We start from the raw sequence: 20325 nt of genomic DNA, 5'->3' as shown, positions 1-20325 counted from the left end.
CTGCTGTGTAGTTTCAGTCAACTCCTCAAGGTGGCAGCACAGTGCACGGTCATAACCGCACGCCGCCGCAAGCGGTGCACTTGGTCTTTCCATTGCGAAGCGTGTGTAATATTCCTTTTTTTTTCTCTCTGACATTCACCACAGTGGCTACGAATACCCCATTCGTAGCCACAATTGGTTTAAGCACAAGACAGAAGCATAGATACCCAAGACAGTATGTCAAAAATGTTGACATTGTGTCTGTTGTTCACAACATTGCCATGTGCCGCTTTACGAATACATTGTAGTGAGAGCAAGCTTCTAACAACTCCTAGTGGCAACTCACATGACACGTCTAAGTTTTCTATGCGTCCTTCGTGTAATTGTATTGGAAAGAACAAAACAGCCGAACTCGATCTGTCAATACACTGTCTAGCCGCGCGGACATTCAAAAGCGTATGAATACCGCTAAACAAAGCCAACTTCAGAAAATTTATATCGATAAACAGCGCAGCCTAGAACATGAGTGTACATAAAGCGGTAATGTGTTGTATTGCTTGTAAATATTGGGCAGGTGCGTACTTCTGTTGTGGTCTTTTAACCTAAGCACCGCTGAAATTGCGGACTATTTTCATGCGCGCACATTTCGTAGTGCCGTTTGTCCCTCTTTCTTCGCCTCTCCTGCCTCTCCCGTCTGCTCGTGCGCCCAATGCCGCGATTGACATTGGTGAGCAAAGTTGCTCCAATGGCGGCATGTTTGTGTTGGGTGCTCGGCCTTTGTGTGAATTAGCGGCGGTGCTCTCGTCAAAGTGATATTCACCGTGTTTCGACAGCTCACTGGTCCCAGAATCAGATACATGCCCATCATGGATTTGACACAAACCGTCCTAACTGCGTCGGTTGTCATCGGTGAGTATGCGAGCTTTGTTTGGAACTTTTGATAACTCCATCTCAAAAGATGGACGCGTGCATGTGACTTCTTTGACAGTGCCGGTCCGTTTTTAGGAAGACAAACCCGAAAAGTTCGATGTGCTCAGAGTGACGACGAATTCAGTTTGTTACAGTGTTACTTTTATGAGGGCACCGCGTTGGTGGGAGGTGATATCGGATGTCTGAGCGTGAGCATGGCATGAGCGTGCTTCGGGCAGGTCGTGCACCCCAGAGGTGCACCCCACGGCCGTTCAATAGTACGTGGATCGACTTCGTTGTTTCCCTTTCGCCGTCGTGACAACGCGATCGTCTACGGGAAAACAAACATAGCGGACGCTATCATAGCAATCGCGTTTGGACGCGTGTTTGCAGACGGTCGGAGAAGTCACTGATTTCTGCAAAAGCTCGTCGTGGGGTGTAAAATGCGCGAACGAGCTAGTTGTAGCTGTTGGTAGCATTTCCCCTGAGTCTGGCGAGATATGCAGAAGTAGAGACGCAAACGAAGTAGTTGAGTTTGTAGCGTTCTCAACTTCGCATCGTTAGGATTTTGGAGTTTTGGGTTTGTCTCATCTTCGATAACGCAGCGTAGGTCTGTGTCGTCTGCTCTGATGCCGTCTGCGTGATTCATTTTTGCATTTTTTTCCGCAACAAATTGTCATGTTGCAACGAGTTGTCGCCACGAATTGGAAATATTAGTTCCATGTTTGAAACATAAATAATAATAGTACTATTTCTAATAACCGGCGCACATTGGTGTACGTGGATGTTGCCAGTGGGAAATACAATTATGTTGTTGGTTGCACCTTCGGTTGTAGCATCGCAGTTGTGTCCTGATTAATTGGCACGGCTCTAGCCAGTTTAATAATGGTAATGGTGTCCCGAATGTGTAGGAGCTTTCTGGGAAATCAGTTGCTGTTCCGGCGCGGCGTTTAATGAGTACGTGAATATTGTATGAAGAGGCGCGGTGGACAGTGCCCCCCTCCTTGAATAGATTGAGATCCCTGAAGTGTGTCTGCTAGTGCATTGTAACAGTCTTTTATTTGTTTATGAGCGACCGTTTCAACTTTAATAATTCGGAACTTTTCTGCAGGGGCGGTTTGTCGGTTTCCCTTCCAAATGGCGCCTGTGGGGTTGCATTAACGCTTTGAAAGGCTTTGAATTACCGCCGTCGAGCAAGAGAATACACCTCCATAGAGTAAACTTCGGTTAATGTGATGTTGATATCGGTAGGGATTCACGTTATCTTCCCACTGATATCCTTCAGCAGCAAGGCTTTATGTTTGTTACTTCTGGAGATATTGGTCCGCCGAAGTTTCTCGAATAATTATGAAACGCGTCAATTATTCAATTCCGCCCCCGTCAATATCAACATCAATCAAATACTGTTGTGGGTAACGGCACGAAAGGTTTTTGCGCGGTAATGTCGAAGACTCGGACGTGGTGAGTTCGAATTCCAAAGGCTGTGCTGTCAAGTTTTCAGCCGGTTTTCTGGAACCAGGACGTATAATTGCGATGCTGATTCAAAATAAAAAAATGAACAAACGCAAAAAATGTTCTAGCTACGAATAACTAATACAACACTGCCCGTTTCGTTAAAAATAATTTTACAAGAAAGAGCGATTTCTAAAGTGTCCCGAACGGGAAAATGGATATCCAACACAACCAGCATTCTAGTTTCGCAGTATACATGGAGGCGTTTCGAAAGCAGCAGCAGAAGAAAAAAAACAAAAACAATAAAAATCTACTTGAGATACTAACGAGCCGGAAGATAGGCACGTAAAAAATAGAATGAAACGAAGCGGGTTGTGATGAAAGGTAGCCCTTGCATCGTACGATGATGATTTCGTTGCTGTAGAACAAGTTTCGGCATCACTTTGTGTTGCCGACCAAGTTCTTTTTTTTTTTTTTTTCTTGTTCCCTTGTTTTTACTTTCTGCATATTTCCCTTCGCTGTAGTGGTTTGGCGTGTAGTCTAATTGGTTTGGCGTTTGCTTCGCAGGAGAAGCTGTCTACGCAACTTGTTTTCAGGCTTCGGGACGATCTTTTAAGTATACCCGAGCGAAGGTACTTCTCGGGATTTTTTTATTTTATTTATTTATTTTTTGCGCTCGCCATTTATTTCTGGTATGTTCTGCTTGGCCTTTTGTGGATGAGATTTTTTTTTCCTCCTAGATGTTTCTTGGATTTTTCTTCTTTACTCTCGGTGTGTGGAGAGGGGATTGCAATACCGTTTGCCTTGCGAAGAATGTTTGAAGCAGAGTTTTTATTCATTTGTTTTTGTGCTTTCGCGGGAAAACTAGTTTGTGCTGTAACGGTAGTGTATGTGCTCTGCTGATTTTTGTTTTCTGAGTAGTAAGTACTAGTTTGTAAGTAAACAACGCAGGTAATGACAGTTCCCCCCTAATAATAGCATAGTAAGCCCCTTTATTTATTTATTTTTTACCATAATCCACTTTGTAATGAAGTGTAGGTTGAGTAAACAGAGTTGGACCCTCTTGAAATTCGTTCTTGACGACGTTTCGGCGTCGTAGAGAGAGTGCTTTATCTTTATCTAGGTCTTATCTAGCTTTGTCTGTTCTTTTTATTGTTTTTTTTAGTGTTCTGTTTTGCTTATATGATCTTTGCACCAGCTCAATACGGTTGTTTTTGCAGACCCTGGAAACTAGGAAATCATGTGCAGTTTCCGTATATTCTATTCAGATATTTTCATCCTTGGAGTGTTCACATATGTATCTCATTTTGTTATCTTTTTTTTATTAATCTTTCTTTTTTCTATGAGTAGAGGTGAGCCTGGCTGCGGGTAAGCCACCCGAACTTACCAGTTTTGACACTTTCCGATTTCTTCTATCGAGAAGAATACCTGAATTAAGGTATCTTTTTGCACATATCCCATGGTCACGTGGCCTTTGGGCTGTGGCTTTTCTGGCAAATTCCGTCTTGAAAATTCGTCTTGTTGCTTTTAACTCATCTTTATCCGGCAACACCGGAGCTGATCATCCGTCACATCCTCACACAAATATGCCGACTCACATCACATGTAGATCTACTCCCAAATAGAACTTGACCGCAATGATGAAAATGATTAAACGCCCAGACAAAGCAATACAGAGACGATCAAAAACACGCTCCCGAGTCAGAACTACCAGTCATGTTTTTCCGGGGTATAATAAGCACCGAAGTAACAAACTCTTTGTCGACAATCTCATCAAACGCCTGTCTCGCAAATAAATCGGCAGGAGCTGCTGAAATCGGCCCGTAAAGTGTGAAACAACTTCACGTCTTTTCAAACGCTACATAGTACTATAATATTACATGCCTTCATTTCAGCACGCACGTTATAATAAAAAAAAAAAAAAAGACCTCACACCTTCACGCAAAATGCTCTTTCCATGATCCTACAGAGCGCGACAACTTCGCAGAACATATCTTCCATACGAACATTTCTTTCTTGCACATAGCGCGACACACACACAAAAAAAGCAAGACGGCAACCGCGCAAAGTGGTTTCTTCCGAAAACAGACGACCCGCTGTTGTCGGCGTGTCCTGCAAAGAAGTAGCCAACCATGGGGACAAACGTTTTTTTCCGACCCCATGGGGTCCTTTCGGGAGGGGGTCATTGCTGTCTCGCGCTGAACGCATGCATGGCTGAGCCCCCCGAGAAGATCACATAACAAAAGGTCTCGATGAAAGGCTTTCCGTGTCGCTTGCCACTCGGTAGGAGATTGCACTCCTCAGTTGGCCACATTGTGCCGTTGAGAAAGGCATAAACAAAATCATGGAAAGGAAGTGGAATGACCCCCAGTGGTCAAAAGGGTTTTGTCGCTTCTCGGCAAGAGTTCTGATGCGGTTTGGTTTGTGTTGCTGATCTTTGGATTGTGCTGGCTCGGCTTGGCTACCTCCGTGGTCGGCGTGCAGCAAAAAAGGAAAAAAGGAAGTCAGCATTGGGTGTTTGCTTTCAGTGCACAAAAGGACTCGAAAACGAGCCATTTCCACGAGCGTTCCTTTTCTGCCAATGGGATGTACCTGGATGACGTCACTCGCAGGGGCGCCCCACGGTCGCTGGCGAATTTATTGTCATGATGTATGCATGACCTGAAGTTCAGACCTTCACCCTCCGTACACCCGTCCATTTGTGTCTCCAAGTTCTTGTACTGCTTGAATAATGTCTCTATCGTACCCAAGTAATTCCCGTGTTTTCAACGTTAATACTATTCCAGTATCATCATACTGGCTCCTGGATCTATTTTTCCTCTTAATACTATTCCAGTATCATCATACTGGCTCCTGGATCTATTTTTCCTCATAATACTATTCCAGTATCATATGGCAACAAATGAAAGCAGATATCAGACCTTGCTGGACGTACACCACGGTGGCAGGCTTGCCTCTCTGTTGCGTTTTCGAAGTTAGTACCCTCCAGATGGCTGACGTCAGTGAGTGAGTTCCGTAGTAAGTGTCGCTATCCAGGAAAGCCTATCTCCAGGGTCACGTTAAAGATTTGAGAAGTGTCGAGATCGGAACCCACCGGTGACTGTGCTGTCCGAGCTTTTCCGTGGTTTTCTTTTTCTTTTTTTTTTGTTACGCAGGCTTTCCGGAAGGCTGTCGGTACAGTTTCCCCCGAAGTCTGCCCAGGAGGCATGCTAACCGCCTCCGACTCCCACTCATGGGAGTTCCAATGATTTTTTCCAAGTGTGTGTGTGTGGGGGGGGGGGGGCAATGAGTTTCTGGGGGGTCAGGGACAAAGCGTTCAACCAATGGACACAAGATAATAGATGACGACACTTGAAACCTCTTGATCACGACCTACTCTATACTAGAGACCTGAACAACTGGAGATCGCCTATGGGAGAGCCGGGTCATGGGATAGTTACGGTAGTGGCCACTGCAAGCGCCACATAGCATTATTGGGGAGAGGGAATGACGCTGTCACTCTTGCCACCGTCTTTCATGCTACACAGGCTGTTGCTAAGCACGCGCTACACTTATTGCTTCGTCGTCGTCAACACAGCCTACCATGTATTGCCGCGGTTTCGGCTAGTCACGTGGTAACGGATAGTGCGAGCTAGCGCCAAATCCCATAGCCAAGCGGCGATTGTCAGAACTACTACCCCGGTGCTGGGAGCTTTGCGGATGGCCAGGTCTCTAGTATAGTAGTAGGTCGTGCTCTTGATATACAGCTGATCTGGTGAATAAGGTTCAGATTTTTTTGACGACATCTGAGCATAAATCATGACGACCTGTGTGTAAAGAGGGCAATTTCCACAAGTGACCTTGGAGCTCCAGGGGGGCACGGGACCCCTTGCCCCCCCCCCCCCCCCTCTCCTCCTCGGTACGCCCGTGTTCCTGCTCCTTCCTGCTGTCTAGCTACAGTTGACTCGCGGTGGGAAAAAAAAAGTTGTCGCGACATCCGACTGTCGTTCTAGGTTCTGTTTGCTGCTCTTCTTCTTCATTTCTTTTTCTTTTTCATCGCATGCTCGACTTTTATGTCGCGTGCACGTTCGCCATTCCTCGACTCCAACAGCTTGTTTAACAGCCAGCCCTCCGTAAATCTTTCCAGATAGTTTTCGGAGCGCGCGTTGTCCGCCTATATATAAATGTCGGCCCGATAAGCGCGGAGTTAAAACCGGTTTTTATTTCCATACGGCTAACGCTTTGATCCGCCGCTATACAGAATATACGACATCAATTGGGCCACTCGCTGCAGGGCGTGCATCGGTTTTATCGCCTGTGTACGAGATAAGGAAAAGATATAGGCAGTGAGCAATAAAAAAAGGTGGTGATACGCACCGAACGTTGTAGCCTGACGTTTCCCGAGGTTGTGTCCAGAGCCAAGCGGAAATGTGTGCACGAACAGCATTGTTTCCAACAGGGATCGGAACCGTTATTTTTTTTTCTCGGTTCTGTTCGGGTTCAGCTCCGCAGCAGCGCAAAATATGGGTTCGAACCAGTTCAGAAAAGTGAACTTTGAGCGGATTGCCGTGGGTTAAAATGCAAGCATCCGTACGATTCTCAAACAACACACATGTACTTTTGTTGTTTCCGACACAGCAGTGTTTCTCAGCAACACTGCGTGCTACAGATCTGCATTTCAGGTGCAACTTTACGTTAGCATATATACTGTACTCTCTATGTTCACTCACCGTATATACCTGTTGCACAGCCGTTCAGGCACAGTTGCACAGCAATTCACAGTCCGAAATCGAAACTTGGGGTTGATGGACGACAAAAATCGCGTACAAGGAAGCCTACAACTGCCAAAAGGACCAACTGAATGAACGCAGTACACTCTAAGAAAAAAAGGAGTAAGACGGGGAGTAATTTTTTCTACTCCCCTAGTCTGCAATTACTCCCCATTTTAGTCCCCTAACCCGACATTTAGTCCCGACATTTACTCCCCAGGACTGCAAATTGTCACTAAACTTCACGACTCGTCTCCTGAATGCAACAGTCTAGGTAAATATGTGCCCGTGGTCAATTTGAACGACATAAGGCTGTATAACTCAGACAACGTAGCAATTTTCCAGCCACACAGAGTAAGAAACAGTTAGCGCATCTTTCTTCGCAAAATGTGCCATAGTATGGCGTAAGATTTTATATAACTCGATATATCACGGCTGACAGTTTGCTTCAAAGTATTTCCATGCATGCACACCAATTATGTACCTGGGACTCTTACAACAGCGCGTGAAATGCAGTCTCCACGCTGTGACGTTCATTTACTCCCGTGCATTTACTCCCGAAAGGGACTATTTTTTGTGGCAATGCATTTAGTCCCCAAAAGGAGTAAAAGTACACCTTTTTTTCTTAGAGTGTAGCTGCTAGGAGGAAATACTTCGCTCACTTGGATTGCAGTTTTGTTTTGTTCAGTGTTCGGTTTCGAATTTGTTTCAGCAACGCTGCTCAATTCGCTGTGTAAAAATCGTAGAAGTTCAGGTCTCTCATACAACGCACATTACGTCTGAACCGTTTCGCAGAACCGGTAATTGCCTAAATTTATTTCTGTTCAGTTCCGTTACGGTTCAACGCGAGAGAGAGAGAAAAAAAAATTTTGGTTCGGTTCAGTGCCGGCTCAGCGAAAAATGCGGGTTTTTAGCGGTTTTCGGTTCGGGTTCAGCTTCGCTTCCGATCCCTATGGTTTTCAATGCCGCGTGTCGGAGATTTTTCGGTGTACGTTAAAGGGTGTTGTGATGTTTTGGTACGTGTGTCTCATTACATCATGCACACATTGTATTGCTCGCCAGAACACCGATTTTTTTTAAAAATTAATTTACTTGTTGCAGTTAGTCAGATACAAAGCGCCTTGCACATACTTCGGCGTCGAGCTCTGACATCAGGGGCGCGAGACCCATTCCTATTGGTCCTCGCAAGCACGTGACCCCTCCCGCGGTCGCATCACGTGCGGAGAAACCTGCCGTGACGCCCGCAGCGGGATGATTAAGAAGAAAAAAACTTCCTTGTCAGCGCCGCGAAGCAACTGTGGCTGTGAGCGGCGTACACACGCGGACAGATGGAGAGAGGACAACAGGAAGTAGAGTGGGAAAGAGGGAGGGATAATAGGACTTCAGGGGGAACTGTGTCGGACGTCCGTCGGGAAAGTTTGCCGGGCATACAACACCGACCTTTAGTGAGATACGAACCCACCACCTCTCACTCTTTTACATTTATCCGGCCTAACTTGGGAGCGAAGTCCACTGTCCCGAGGTCTCTGGTTCGATTCCGGTGGAGGACGCCGACAATCTGAAAGCGAATTTTTATATATATGTACCTCGTCAGCCCAATACCTTGGAGACAGATACGTACAATTCCAGCACCGCGGGACAGTTGGAGGGTAACATCTCATTACGACCGAAGTCTCATTACGGCTGAAAATCCTTTAATCCCCAAGTACCTCATTACGGCCAATATCTCATTTCGGCCGGAGGTAGTCTCATTTCGGCCGAATGTATATCCATACCTGGCTGTAACATTGCATATCAATGCAGGTTACAATACACATTTTGACATTTGGCCGTTGTGAGACGAGCCACCTTCGGCCGTAATGAGACTACCTTCGGTCGTATTGAGACTTTGGCCGTAATCAGACACTTGAGGATTAAATGATTATCGGCCGTAATGAGATACAATCGGTTGGAGAGTGTCCCTTCAGATGTATACCGCTGTACATCGCTAATGATCACGGTTGTCTGGCAACCCTGCAATTATCGGACGATGAGTCGGAGGTGTTCAGTCGGTCTGCCTACCTATAGCTATAGTTGTGCTGGAATGCCGAGCGGTATCCCGTTATTAGCACGATGTATTGCGGCAGTGATTTCAGTGCGAAATGTATATAGCGTCAATTAAGTAGAAGACGTAGTCGGTACTTTTAACGTGACAGATCTTGGAGCTGTCGTCGAACAACACGAGTCGGATTGACGGGAGATTATATATCGTTGGTGAGCTGAAGGATGACTCGAGCATGATTCGTGAAATATATTTATTTATTCGTTTGTTCTGAGTTCGAGACAATCGTGACGATAAGGGATCGGTCGGCGGGATGTTCTTGCCTGCACGACGTTTTCGGCACAAGACAGCCATGACGTTCATGCCGCAGGATGACTCGTCCGAAATACTTGTATACCAGACCTGTGCGCGCCGCGGTACCGTATGCTCAAAATACTAAATGCTTTTAGTTGACTAAATAGCTTTGTTAGTATTTTACTTGTTCCAAATGTATTTGTCATAGTATCTCGAACACTTTTTTTTTTTTTTTCAGTATTCACTACTCTGCTGTTTGGTATTTAATAGTATTTCAGTCACTTTTCGTGGTATCTTGTACATCTCACCAAGTTGCTGCTGACGTCCTCGGCCGGGTTCGAACCCGCAACCTAGGGGTCAGTAAGCTGAGAGTCTACCGGATGACTCGCTGTAGCGGGTAAAATTTTGTCCGAATTTTTGACGCACCGCCGGGTCTCGTTTGCGAACTTCCGTTCAGCAAAGCCTCGTAGCTTTGGAGATAAAACAAGAAGAAAAAAAAAAAAACTACCTGTACACATTCGGTTTGCGCATGTTGAACGACGTAAGCATTAGCAGGAACACCTCTGCTGATGTCATCGGGCTCTGCGACCGAGATAAAAGAGACGACTGTTTAGGCAGTTTCTGAAAAGTACGGGACCGGTTGCTACCGTTGGCGACTAACACTACGAAACTAGGGACAGTAACAGCTTTCTGTAGTCACGTGAGCGCGAGTGCTCAATGTCGTGTCTTCACGTACACTGCTAACCGTAGGGAATATCCTGCTACACAGCCACAAGATATTCCGTAGCAGACGGCACGAACACGCGCGGCGACCGTGTCGTCTGCGAAGTGTCGTCTGCAAAGAGAGCAGTACGCCACTCCCGATATTCTCACCGTGTGTATGCTCAACATAACCCAGTGTTTTCGTTTTTTCTTCCACTAGAATATTCCGTGAGGATATGTCGCTCGTGGGAATGCACGGTAAAGAAAGCTGTCGATGATGAGTCAAAGATCAGCGTGATGGTGAGCCGCTCCAAAGGGATAACGCATTATCACGTTTTCGGTACCGTTACCGTGAAAGCGTACCGGTCCACTAAACTCCATAACGAACCCCGAGACCGGGGTATATAGAAACACACAAACACTAAAACCGTTGCTCCTGTCTGTGGCTCTGCAAGCTGGCAGGGGAGCAAAAAGCCGGAAGCCGCTCGCGGTGAGTGCTGCTGTTCAGAACCTGTGATCGGTTGAGAATATTACGGAAATATTTTTCTTATACGCCGTTGTTTTAGGAAATCACAGTGTAGCGTGGAAGAGCAGCTTTATTGACCTGTTTATGGTGGAGAGAGTGAAGACCAGACTGTTTGGAACACGGGGGAACCTCTTGAACCCCCGAAACCCCAGCCTGAACTTTGTACCCAAAAAAATTATGGCGCACACTCTCTCTCTACCTTTAATATTGTTTGTACAGTCGCTGTCGTAAAGGGAACCTTGTATATATATATATGTCATGCGCCTCACGACGCGGTAGGGTAGTCCTGAGAACCGCGTCTGGCAACCATGTACCCACCACGTGCGCCCTCTCGGCTCCCTAAAGTTTTGTTATTTAGCGGAGGAGAGAGGGGTTGGAAGCCTAATCCAAGCACATCGTCGTACATGTCGTAAATAGCTGCACTGTGCGTACGGTTGGACCCTGCAGTCGGCTGCTGTAGTGTGCACGGCATGGCAGTAATAAAAGCTGGAAGGGGGTACCAACCTCCCTCCTCCCCCCGCCCTTACGCTTAGTATAGGGGAAGGAAGATGCCCGGATGTGGTATGTAAACGGTCTCTAACGAGCCTCTTTTTTTTCTTTTTCTTTTTCTTTTTACGAGTGAGCGCTCACTGACAGTCGGCTGTGTTCTGTCAAAGTTGGATGTGGCTGCAATTTGTGCACGTGCGTTGTATGGGGGGAAAGGGGGTTTTGATTAGCGGCTGGTACCCTTCTTTTTTTCTGCCTGTGCTTTACGATATATGCTGCTTCGCTGTAGCGTGAGATATATTTATATACAGTATGCATACAGGGTTACCAGGCGAAGGTCGGTGTTTGCAATAAACGTAAAATGAATAAAAATAGTGTCTGGGAACCAAATTTATACGTTGGCAGACTCACTGTGCGCAAAAAAAAAAAAAAAGCGTATAAAAATGCCGCTTGGTGCTATTATGTGGGAATGAATCGTGAAAAAAACAACAACAAAAAAACACTCGGTCACTTCGCAATAAAAACTTCCGTAATATGACACTCGTCGAAAAAGCACGGCAGCGACGTGAATCGAACCACGGACCTACGACGGAATGAAAAAAAAAAGTTTTCAGAAGTAGCGCACGAAATTTTATTCTTCAAAATTTTTGCGAGTGACATTAACACGAAGAAGTCATATCTAACTCAGACACATACGAATGTTATGTCGACGAAGACGTCATATTGAGGCGTGACATTATTAGCGATGCTGCCGCGCTAGTCCGCTTAGAACGATCATCGTAATAGCGCGTTGAAGTATGGTGAGACATTGGATATGTCCCCTCGGAAGAGGTAGTTATTGAGCCGTGTCGGATCTGTCAGGAACGTCGCGGCAATTAGGGCTTTGGGATAACTGTCAGTTCTAGTAATTAAATGACGTTAAGGTTGAAATGAACCCACTCGGAGGGCATATCGTTATATCGTCAGTGCAGTTATCGAGGGAATTCTTGTTAAGGCGACATGTCAAGAAATGGTCAATATTCGCATGTTGAGTGCTCAAGTGTTTGTCAATATAGGGGCGTTAGTATAGTGAGATGAACGTGTGGTTGGCGCAGCATGGTTCAGACACCAATCCAGAAATGAGGTTTTCGACATCCGTGTGACGTGATGGTGAGTTTATCTTTCGCGATGCGTTTTTCTTTTCTTTTTCTTCTTTTTTTTTTACTGATACGTCTGATAGTCTTGTTAGTAGACGTTCACTTACACATTTTATTTACATTAATGTACATATTTGTATTTACGTTTTATGTGTACGTACACAGTATTGACAGTGCATTGCACGATTAATGACGTGTCAATATTCCACACGAGGCGACAGTGCGTGTATCGGACACTGCCTTTCAAATAAATGTAAATAAAAATATTTTTGATTGGACAACACGAGGGAGGGGTGAAAGATGTGGTCCTGGGAACAAACACAAACGGCTGTCGGACCTTTCCCGCTATACACGCAACGTCACGTTTTCTACCGTTCCTCCTCTCTCTCTTTCTCTCTCTCTCTCTCACACACACACCGTGGACCGCCCCTTTAAAGTTAGACTATACCCAGACGCACGCATTATGTGTGAACGTGTTTTATACGCGTGATGCTTCCAAGGTTGCACATGTTTTCTCTCACCTTACTTCCCCGATGATCGCAGCTAGCGCCCCCCTGCGTTCTTTCCAAGTATTACAGGGGTGGCGGGGGACCCGTGCGTGCCACATAGACACACCTCCGCGGGGCTTATTACAGCGTGATTTATTGAGGAGACCGATTGGGACGGAATTCACTCGAGATCTACGCGCTATATATATACGATAAGAATTATAATAATAGTGCATAGACGAAGCATAAAACGAGGGGACACGAAAGTGATTGTTCCGATGTGATAAGTACTCGGTGAGTGGGGGTGGCCGAATCGATTGTGAAGGTGTTGGTGGTTGATAACAGGATATAATGTAGTGACTTTTTCGGGTTCGACACGATTCCGCCCGGTTACTCCCACTCCCCCGAACTGACCTCCGGCCAATTCGAGTTAAATCCCGATTTCCACCCCGAATTCCATCCACTATGAAATCCTCAAGTGACGTTTCCACTGAAGACGAACAAAGGTCGCCACGTGGAACACACGTTAGAATGGGTCATTTACGTTCCCAGAAATACACCCATGTGTGCCAGCGTCACTGTCTATGCCTTCGGGGGCTATACCGCTGGCAGGTCACCCAAAAAAGAAAGAAAAGAAGAAGAAGGAAAAAAGGAGTAGGAAAGGACTTCATGGACAAGAGGAGGAACAAAGACACTCGATAACACCCGAAGGCACAATTATCGCCTGATTTCTCCCCGAATTACATACTTAAAAATAGCCCCGAACCTGAGAAAGCCATTCTTGTGAAAGGCATTTAACCCGAAGAAGCCACTCCCTAGATATATGCCGACGTAACCCAGGCCGTAAGCTGCGATGCAACTCGTCCGTCAGTGTGCAACGTGATCCGGCGTCAGCGCCACCTGGATTCAACAGCAGAGCCTTACCACGCTGCCCTCTACCGGCAAACATAACGGAAAAGAAACAGCCGCTCCTTGAACACTTATTTCCCGCAACTCCCCGGCCATGTCCGCTTTACGTGACATTCTACGAATGCCTCCTTTCTTCCCGAATCTCTCGAGTGCGGCTAATGACCGCAGCAGGACGTCGTGACCCCCATGTTAACGTCGTCGTCGTCGACGACGTCTTAGCGTCATCACGTCTGGTCGTTAGCGCGGCGCTAAGCGCTTTAGGCGAGAAGCGGCTTAACGCGTCACACTGTCTCCCAAGTTGCGGAGATTAGAGACGAGAAGTTCATCAAGTTTTAGGGCTGCCCGTACGTAGGATAGGGAAACGGGATAGTTGAGAACGGAAGTAGTTCACACAATGAATTGGGGTGGGGAGTTTGTTTGTTCATAGTTAAATGGGTTGGGATTCTTTGATAGATGTGGTGATATGATTGATATGGGGATCGTGCACGTATTGTACTGCACGCCGTAGTATTGATTAGAGAGAGACTATTTTTCTACGCGTCGCACTTGACAAGATACGGAGCCTCGAACGCGCGCTCGCGCGCGTCAACCTCTGACGTCAAATGGGCGAGAGCTACGGACATTTCCATTGGTAGTCGTAAGCGCGTGATATCTCTCGTGCTGCCATCTATAGTCGTTAGGCGGACCTCCGTTCGTCAGATTAGTACATCCGTTGCAGACATTGGCGAGTTTTTAGGTGGACGTACACGTCTCGCGATGACGTGTCCCAAAACGTAAGCCAATCGCCAGGTTCCTTTGGAGTGGCTGACGTCGCGTTGCTGACACGTGATTGGCTGACAGCGGTACGGAGTCTGAACGGGAGGGCGCATACGATTCTCTAAAACTCCCTGTAGATGGAAGACTGTTTACTGTACTCCTTACTGTACAGACCCCTTGGATACAGAATTATCGCTCTTTGGTCCGAGGTCATGCTGAAGACTCTGAGGTAGTGCGTTCGAATCTTTTTCACCGATTTTCCCCGGGGTTATCTCGGAGACTCTCGGGACAGTTATGGGCACAGTTCCACCTGGAGTCGATCCAGGACACCATACGAGCCGCCCCCTATCCGTGCACTCTGACGAGCGGTGTTTATCACGGAATGTTCTAGTGGAAGAAAAAGCAAAGCTGCTCAAGCAGCAGAAGTTCCGCCGCGTGTTGTGTTGAGCATTCGTACGTTGCCCAAATATCGTGAATGGCATACTGCGCACTTAGCAGACGACAATGTCAATGACGACGTGTCGTCTGCTATGGAATGCAAAAATGCATTACGTTGACCGGCCGCGCTTACGTGGCAGGACCACGATCTACTGATTATAACGACCATGTCATAATCGGCAACCCCTGTGAGGAGCCTGTCCGTACGATCCGCTAGGGGCGCTACTCATCTGCCCGCGAGATCTACATCATGATTGGACAATGGAAATTTGAATTTTGAACGCGCAGAAGCGGACGTAGACTACCGTAACAGACGACAGCAACAGCTCGTATAAAAACACGTATAATGATGATGATAATCAACTTCAGAATGTAACATATCTTCCATGAGATATCCACCGCTTGTACCTAAGGTAATATAATATACTATATATAATACTAATAATATATAAAATACTAAGGTAAGCTAAAGTACAAAGTACTGAAGAAATTGAAGAAAAGCAATAACTGGGCCAATGAGCAGCGCCACCGCTTCCAAATGCGGCGCTGGGAAGGGGTTCCTATGACATGGTCGTTATAATCTAGTAAGTCGTGAGTAGGACACATTGCTGAGCCTGTTCCTTCTTTTCTTTTCTCCAGTGTCCTGCTTAGGATGGACTCTGTGTCAGAGCGACGCCTTCTACTTCAGCGCTCAGCCGGCTGACGTGAGCGTCGTTCAGGGCGAGAGCGCCACGCTACGATGCGACGTCTCCCATCGCCAGGGCGTCGCCTTCTACTGGACGTTGGACGGCGAACCCGTCCGCAACACTACGAGGCGATTTCAGCGCGGTTCCGAACTTCACGTCACTCGGGTGGACCCCGCCAAGGACCTGGGAGAGTTCAAGTGCATCGCCACCAACGTCACGACGGGCTTCTCCATCGCTTCGCAAGGGGCCCAACTCAACATCTTCTGTGAGTAGAAACTCCTTACCCACAGAAAAGCCGCACCGCCCACAGCGCGAGTGTCACGTGTCCACGGGAACGTGAAACTATCACGCGATAGATGTGACGTCACGGAGGTTTTTTTTTTTTTTTTTGTATGCGATACGTGGGTCGTTGAAATGATGAAACGGGCATAATGCTTGGATGGAAAGCACGTTTACCTAGCCGTATTTTTATACTATATTTTATTACATACCAACGCGCGTATATACCGTTAGAAAAGTAGAACTGTTCAATTTGACGGAGAATAAAAGTGTGAGATAAAAAAAAAAGAAAAAGAAGAGCCATCCCTCTTCTGAGCTTGGTCTCAAAGAGGTGGGCAACGTCACGACTCACGCCCTGAGGGAATGTTGCCTCCTGGGCCTACTTCTAAGAGAACTGTGCCGACATATGCCTGAAAAATCCGGCCTCTGGTAATGAGCAACAAAGCAAATGCTGCGAAGACATTGAAGAGGGCCTAACAGACAAAAATATGAAAATTTTCCCCTAGCGAACCAGGAACCAAAGCGAAATAGAGCTAAAAAAGGTAGGAAGGAAAAGCGCTTTGTAAAGGCGACGTAGAGTATTGGCTTGATTTGGGCAAAAAAGTAGACGTGACCCTGAAGATTTCAAGCCTTTACAAAGCGATTTTCCTTCCTACCTTTTTTTAAATCTCGATTTCTCTTTGTTTCCTATCGCTATTTTTGCGCTTAACAATGGGGGGAAAGTTTGGTAGCGCAAGGTGTTTTTATTTCATATTTTTGTCTGTTATGCCCTTTTCTATGTCTTCGCAGCATTGCCTTTGTTTCTCTTCATGAGAGAGCGGATTTTCAGGCATATGCCTTTATCTCGGGGAACGTCGAGATAGTGCCTTACAATGTTCTAAGAACGAATAAGGTTCAAAAGGACTTTTTAAACGCGTATCGTTCGTGCTTTTCTTTCTTTTTTTTTTTTTTTGTCGTACGGACATTTTCTAATTTTTTTTTTCAAAACTAACATTGAAAAAACTAAAAAAAAAAGCAACCGACCAGGCCTTCTTCGAAGCCTGTAGGGGCTATGGCATGTTTTGTCAATGCGTGCCTGCTGTCCATGAAGCCGACAGCGGAGAACGGACGTAAAACAGTGGTTCTGAAAGCGTGCGAACTAAAATTTAAAAGTTAGCGTATACAAATGAGCCGCTCGCTACACAGTTCACGGCCGATGTCCCAGGGCTCTTTACCGAAAAGAAAGTTCCTCGATGGCGCCACCTGTTGACGAATTATTCAGCCGGGGGACCTCAGTGAAACACCCGGTATATACATGGCTGGAGGCGGTACGGTACTTTGCTTCGGTGCTCCAACGATACGTGACGTCAGTATAGTTTCTCAGTGTACGAAGTCGCCTTCGTTAGAACTGCGCGGGTGTCTTTCTCCAGAAAGACAGTTGAAGCCGATGTCCGAGCGCACGCTTCACTGAGTATGCCCTTGGATAGCATAAAGTAACTGGCTAGTAACTTTCTGACCGCGAGCGCTCAACGTCCAGTGTTCACGTGCACTGCTAACCGTGGGGAATATCCCACACAGCCACAAGATATTCCGTAGCAGTCGACAGGAAAACACGCTGACGGTGTCGTCTGCGAAGTGTCGTCTGCTAAGTGCGCAGTACGTCACTCTCGGTATTCCGCACCGTGTGTGTGCTCAACGTAACACGGGACGGAACTTCATCTCTGTGAGCAGCGTTTTCACTTTTTCTTCCACTAGAATATTCCGTGAGGATGTCGCTCGTGGAATACACAGTAATGCCCCGCAGATATGTTCGTAGTACAAGCACGCACTGGTTTGCTTCGAACGCCTAGATCATTAGTGAGTTTTAGTGTATACGTAGACGCTATTGTCTTTGCGTACGCAGTGGATAGCGTACGCAAAGGCGACAGCGTGCGATATACTCGACCTCACTATTATCTGCGCACAAAACGATTCTCAGCGACAGGAAGAACTTTACGTCGGAACACTTAGAAGTGACCCTGGTTACTTCTGCTTTTATGCATTCACCAAGGAGACAGCTCACAGCTTCTAAGACCTAACTACAGTCACTGTGACAGTGACTGTACTACTACTGTACAGTGACTGTAGACCTAACGTTCCCTACGAGTTGCCGCCGTAATTGATGTTTGGGGGTGGATTACCCATGACGCCTGTAGTTACTTCTATTGGGAAGTACAAACTTTCGATGTTTCTTGAAATTTGCATAGTACGAACTAATGTCAAGGCTTAGTTCATGAACTAAGGTGGAATATCTTATTTCGCGTCAGCTATTATCGCAGAAGATGCGGATGCGACTCCTGAGGAACGACCTGGTGCGTCCTACTTGCAGGACGACGCAAGCGATACTGCCCCAATAACCTTTTTAGAGCCCTTTAACTAGTGCCTTAACTAGAGCCTAACTAGCTAGTGCATTTTGCTAGAAAATAGGTGCCTTTAGCCTTTTTACCCCACTTTAGGCGCCTAAAGCACAGTTTTTAGTGCCTAAAAATCTTCTCTCTATACTCATCACGCATAATTTCCCTCCCCCTATCTCTCTCTCTCTCTCTGTTGTGCACTATGTAGTATTTCATCATTTCCGAATAGTTTTTTTAAAGTTCCCCCTCCCCCATATCGTACACACCTTTCCTTTTCTTTTCACCCCTTTTTGAACCTCGTGCCCATTTTCCCGTTTTTATATCTTGCCTCCTCGGCTTCCCCTATCTTCTACCACCCCTTCCTTTCCCCCTTTCCCTAAACTCTTCCGCTGACACTGCACGTTTCTCGCAATCCCGAATCTGCTCGAGCCGCTCTGCAAGAGAGAGAGAGAGAGAGAAAGAGAGAGGGGAAGTCGAACCTCATGATGAACCGCATATCCCTTTCCGTCAGACTCCTTCCACATCTTTTTTTTTTATTTGCTTCGATAACCTTCCACGCACATACATACCGTACTACAACAGTACAACAACAGCAACAACTGCAATGCTTCTCGTTTTGTCCCGTGTGTGTGTGTGTGAGAGAGAGAGAAGAAGAGGGGGAGGAGGGATAGTTCAACCCCCCGCTTCCCACCCACTCCCTTCAGAGGAGTTGAGGCGGAAGCTCATTCGGTGTGTATTGAAGACGGTTTCGCGAGACGAGCAGAGTGCAATCGATTTTAAACGCTCGACTATGCCTCGAACAGGACGCTAGTTGTATCTCTCTCTCTCTCTCTCTCTCTCTCTCTCTCTCTCTCTCTCTCTCCCTATAGCCGCGTGAGAAGGGGGAGAGCAGATACGTACATCATGCTACAGCTCTTATGGGGTGGTTATTGTTTCTTTCGTTTTTTATGTTTTTATGCGGGTATGTTTTTATGTTTTTTGATACTATATGGTATCTTTTCTTTCATTGAAACTTATTCTGTTCCGGGAGGGTTGGAGTTACGATTCATAAAAAAATACAAATACAAAACGACTAAGATGCGCGCGTGTGTGTGTATTTGTGTGGTTGTTTTATATGTATGTACGGCATTCTGTCTTTCCATGTCGTGTGTTTGTTTTTGTCTCGTCGTGTATCCTCGTCGCTGTCCTGTCAACAGCAGAATGTTTTTTTTTTTTTGTGGGTTGTGGTCACTCTCATGTCGAGACAATCTATTAAGGTTTACTCTATGTGAAATTATTAATGACGCCTATATTGTCATTTGTTCATGCTAAACGCTCGTTGATGGGAGCACCCGAATCGTTTTAAAGATTGGAAGGTGGTTGGTTCGAATCCCGCCACCACTTGCGTTGCTTTCTGGAGTCAGAAGTTCTTCCTTGGTTTTCCTGGAGCCGGAGGTGGACACTGCTCCTCCTGAAGTCGGCCCAGGACGCAGGCTACCTCTCCCCATCTTCCCGCAAGCCATTCTCTCCATCTGTCGACGCCTGTACACCGCTCGTATCCCCAGTTGACTCGCGGTGATAGTATACGGCATGAGCAAGAGAGTTGATGAAGGCAAGGATGCCAGTAGACCTTATAGAGTAGGCTCAAACCAGCTAATGAAGCTACTTTGATACTTTGATATTCTTACAGGGGTTGAGAACACAGATTAAACGCTGTTTCCTGACTGCGTAAGGAATGGTTATTTGTATAAAGTTCGTAGGCATTTATGTTTTCAACTATATATATAGTATATAAAAGTAAAATAATAAGACGTGGACAACAGATTACGGGGAAGTTAACAAAAACTAGTTTATTTAGTGGGTGATTTAACGCAAATGTTATAAATATACTATCAGACGTATAAAAGAAAAGTCGACGTGTTTTGACAGTGGCACTGCCTTCATCAGGACTGACCTTTAGATATAACATTTGCGTTAAATTACCAACTAAATAAACTAGTTTTTGTTAACTTCCCTGTAATCTGTTGTCCGCGTCTTATTATTTTACTTTTATTCAACTTCGCAGCCGTACACACGCATACACTTAAGCGGAAATATATGCTGAAGAAATTCAAAAAAATTCTTCCTCCGCACACAATGGACAAC

At 46.1% G+C, this 20325-nt stretch overlaps 1 protein-coding gene across 1 annotated transcript in view; it reads left to right on the top strand.

Annotated features, from left to right (window-relative positions):
* Positions 1 to 694: 694 nt before the first annotated feature.
* The window catches only part of LOC135397262 (inactive tyrosine-protein kinase 7-like), a 59878-nt gene continuing 40247 nt past the window's right edge, over positions 695 to 20325 (top strand). The window contains exons 1-2 of the mRNA XM_064628713.1: positions 695 to 888; positions 15504 to 15815. Coding sequence (XP_064484783.1) covers positions 837 to 888; positions 15504 to 15815 — 364 coding nt within the window. The 5' untranslated portion in view covers positions 695 to 836. The remainder of the gene's footprint in view (positions 889 to 15503; positions 15816 to 20325) is intronic.

Source organism: Ornithodoros turicata, chromosome 6, assembly GCF_037126465.1.
Source record: "Ornithodoros turicata isolate Travis chromosome 6, ASM3712646v1, whole genome shotgun sequence".
Lineage (NCBI taxonomy): Eukaryota > Metazoa > Arthropoda > Arachnida > Ixodida > Argasidae > Ornithodoros > Ornithodoros turicata.
This window is presented reverse-complemented; position numbering and strand designations above follow the sequence as displayed.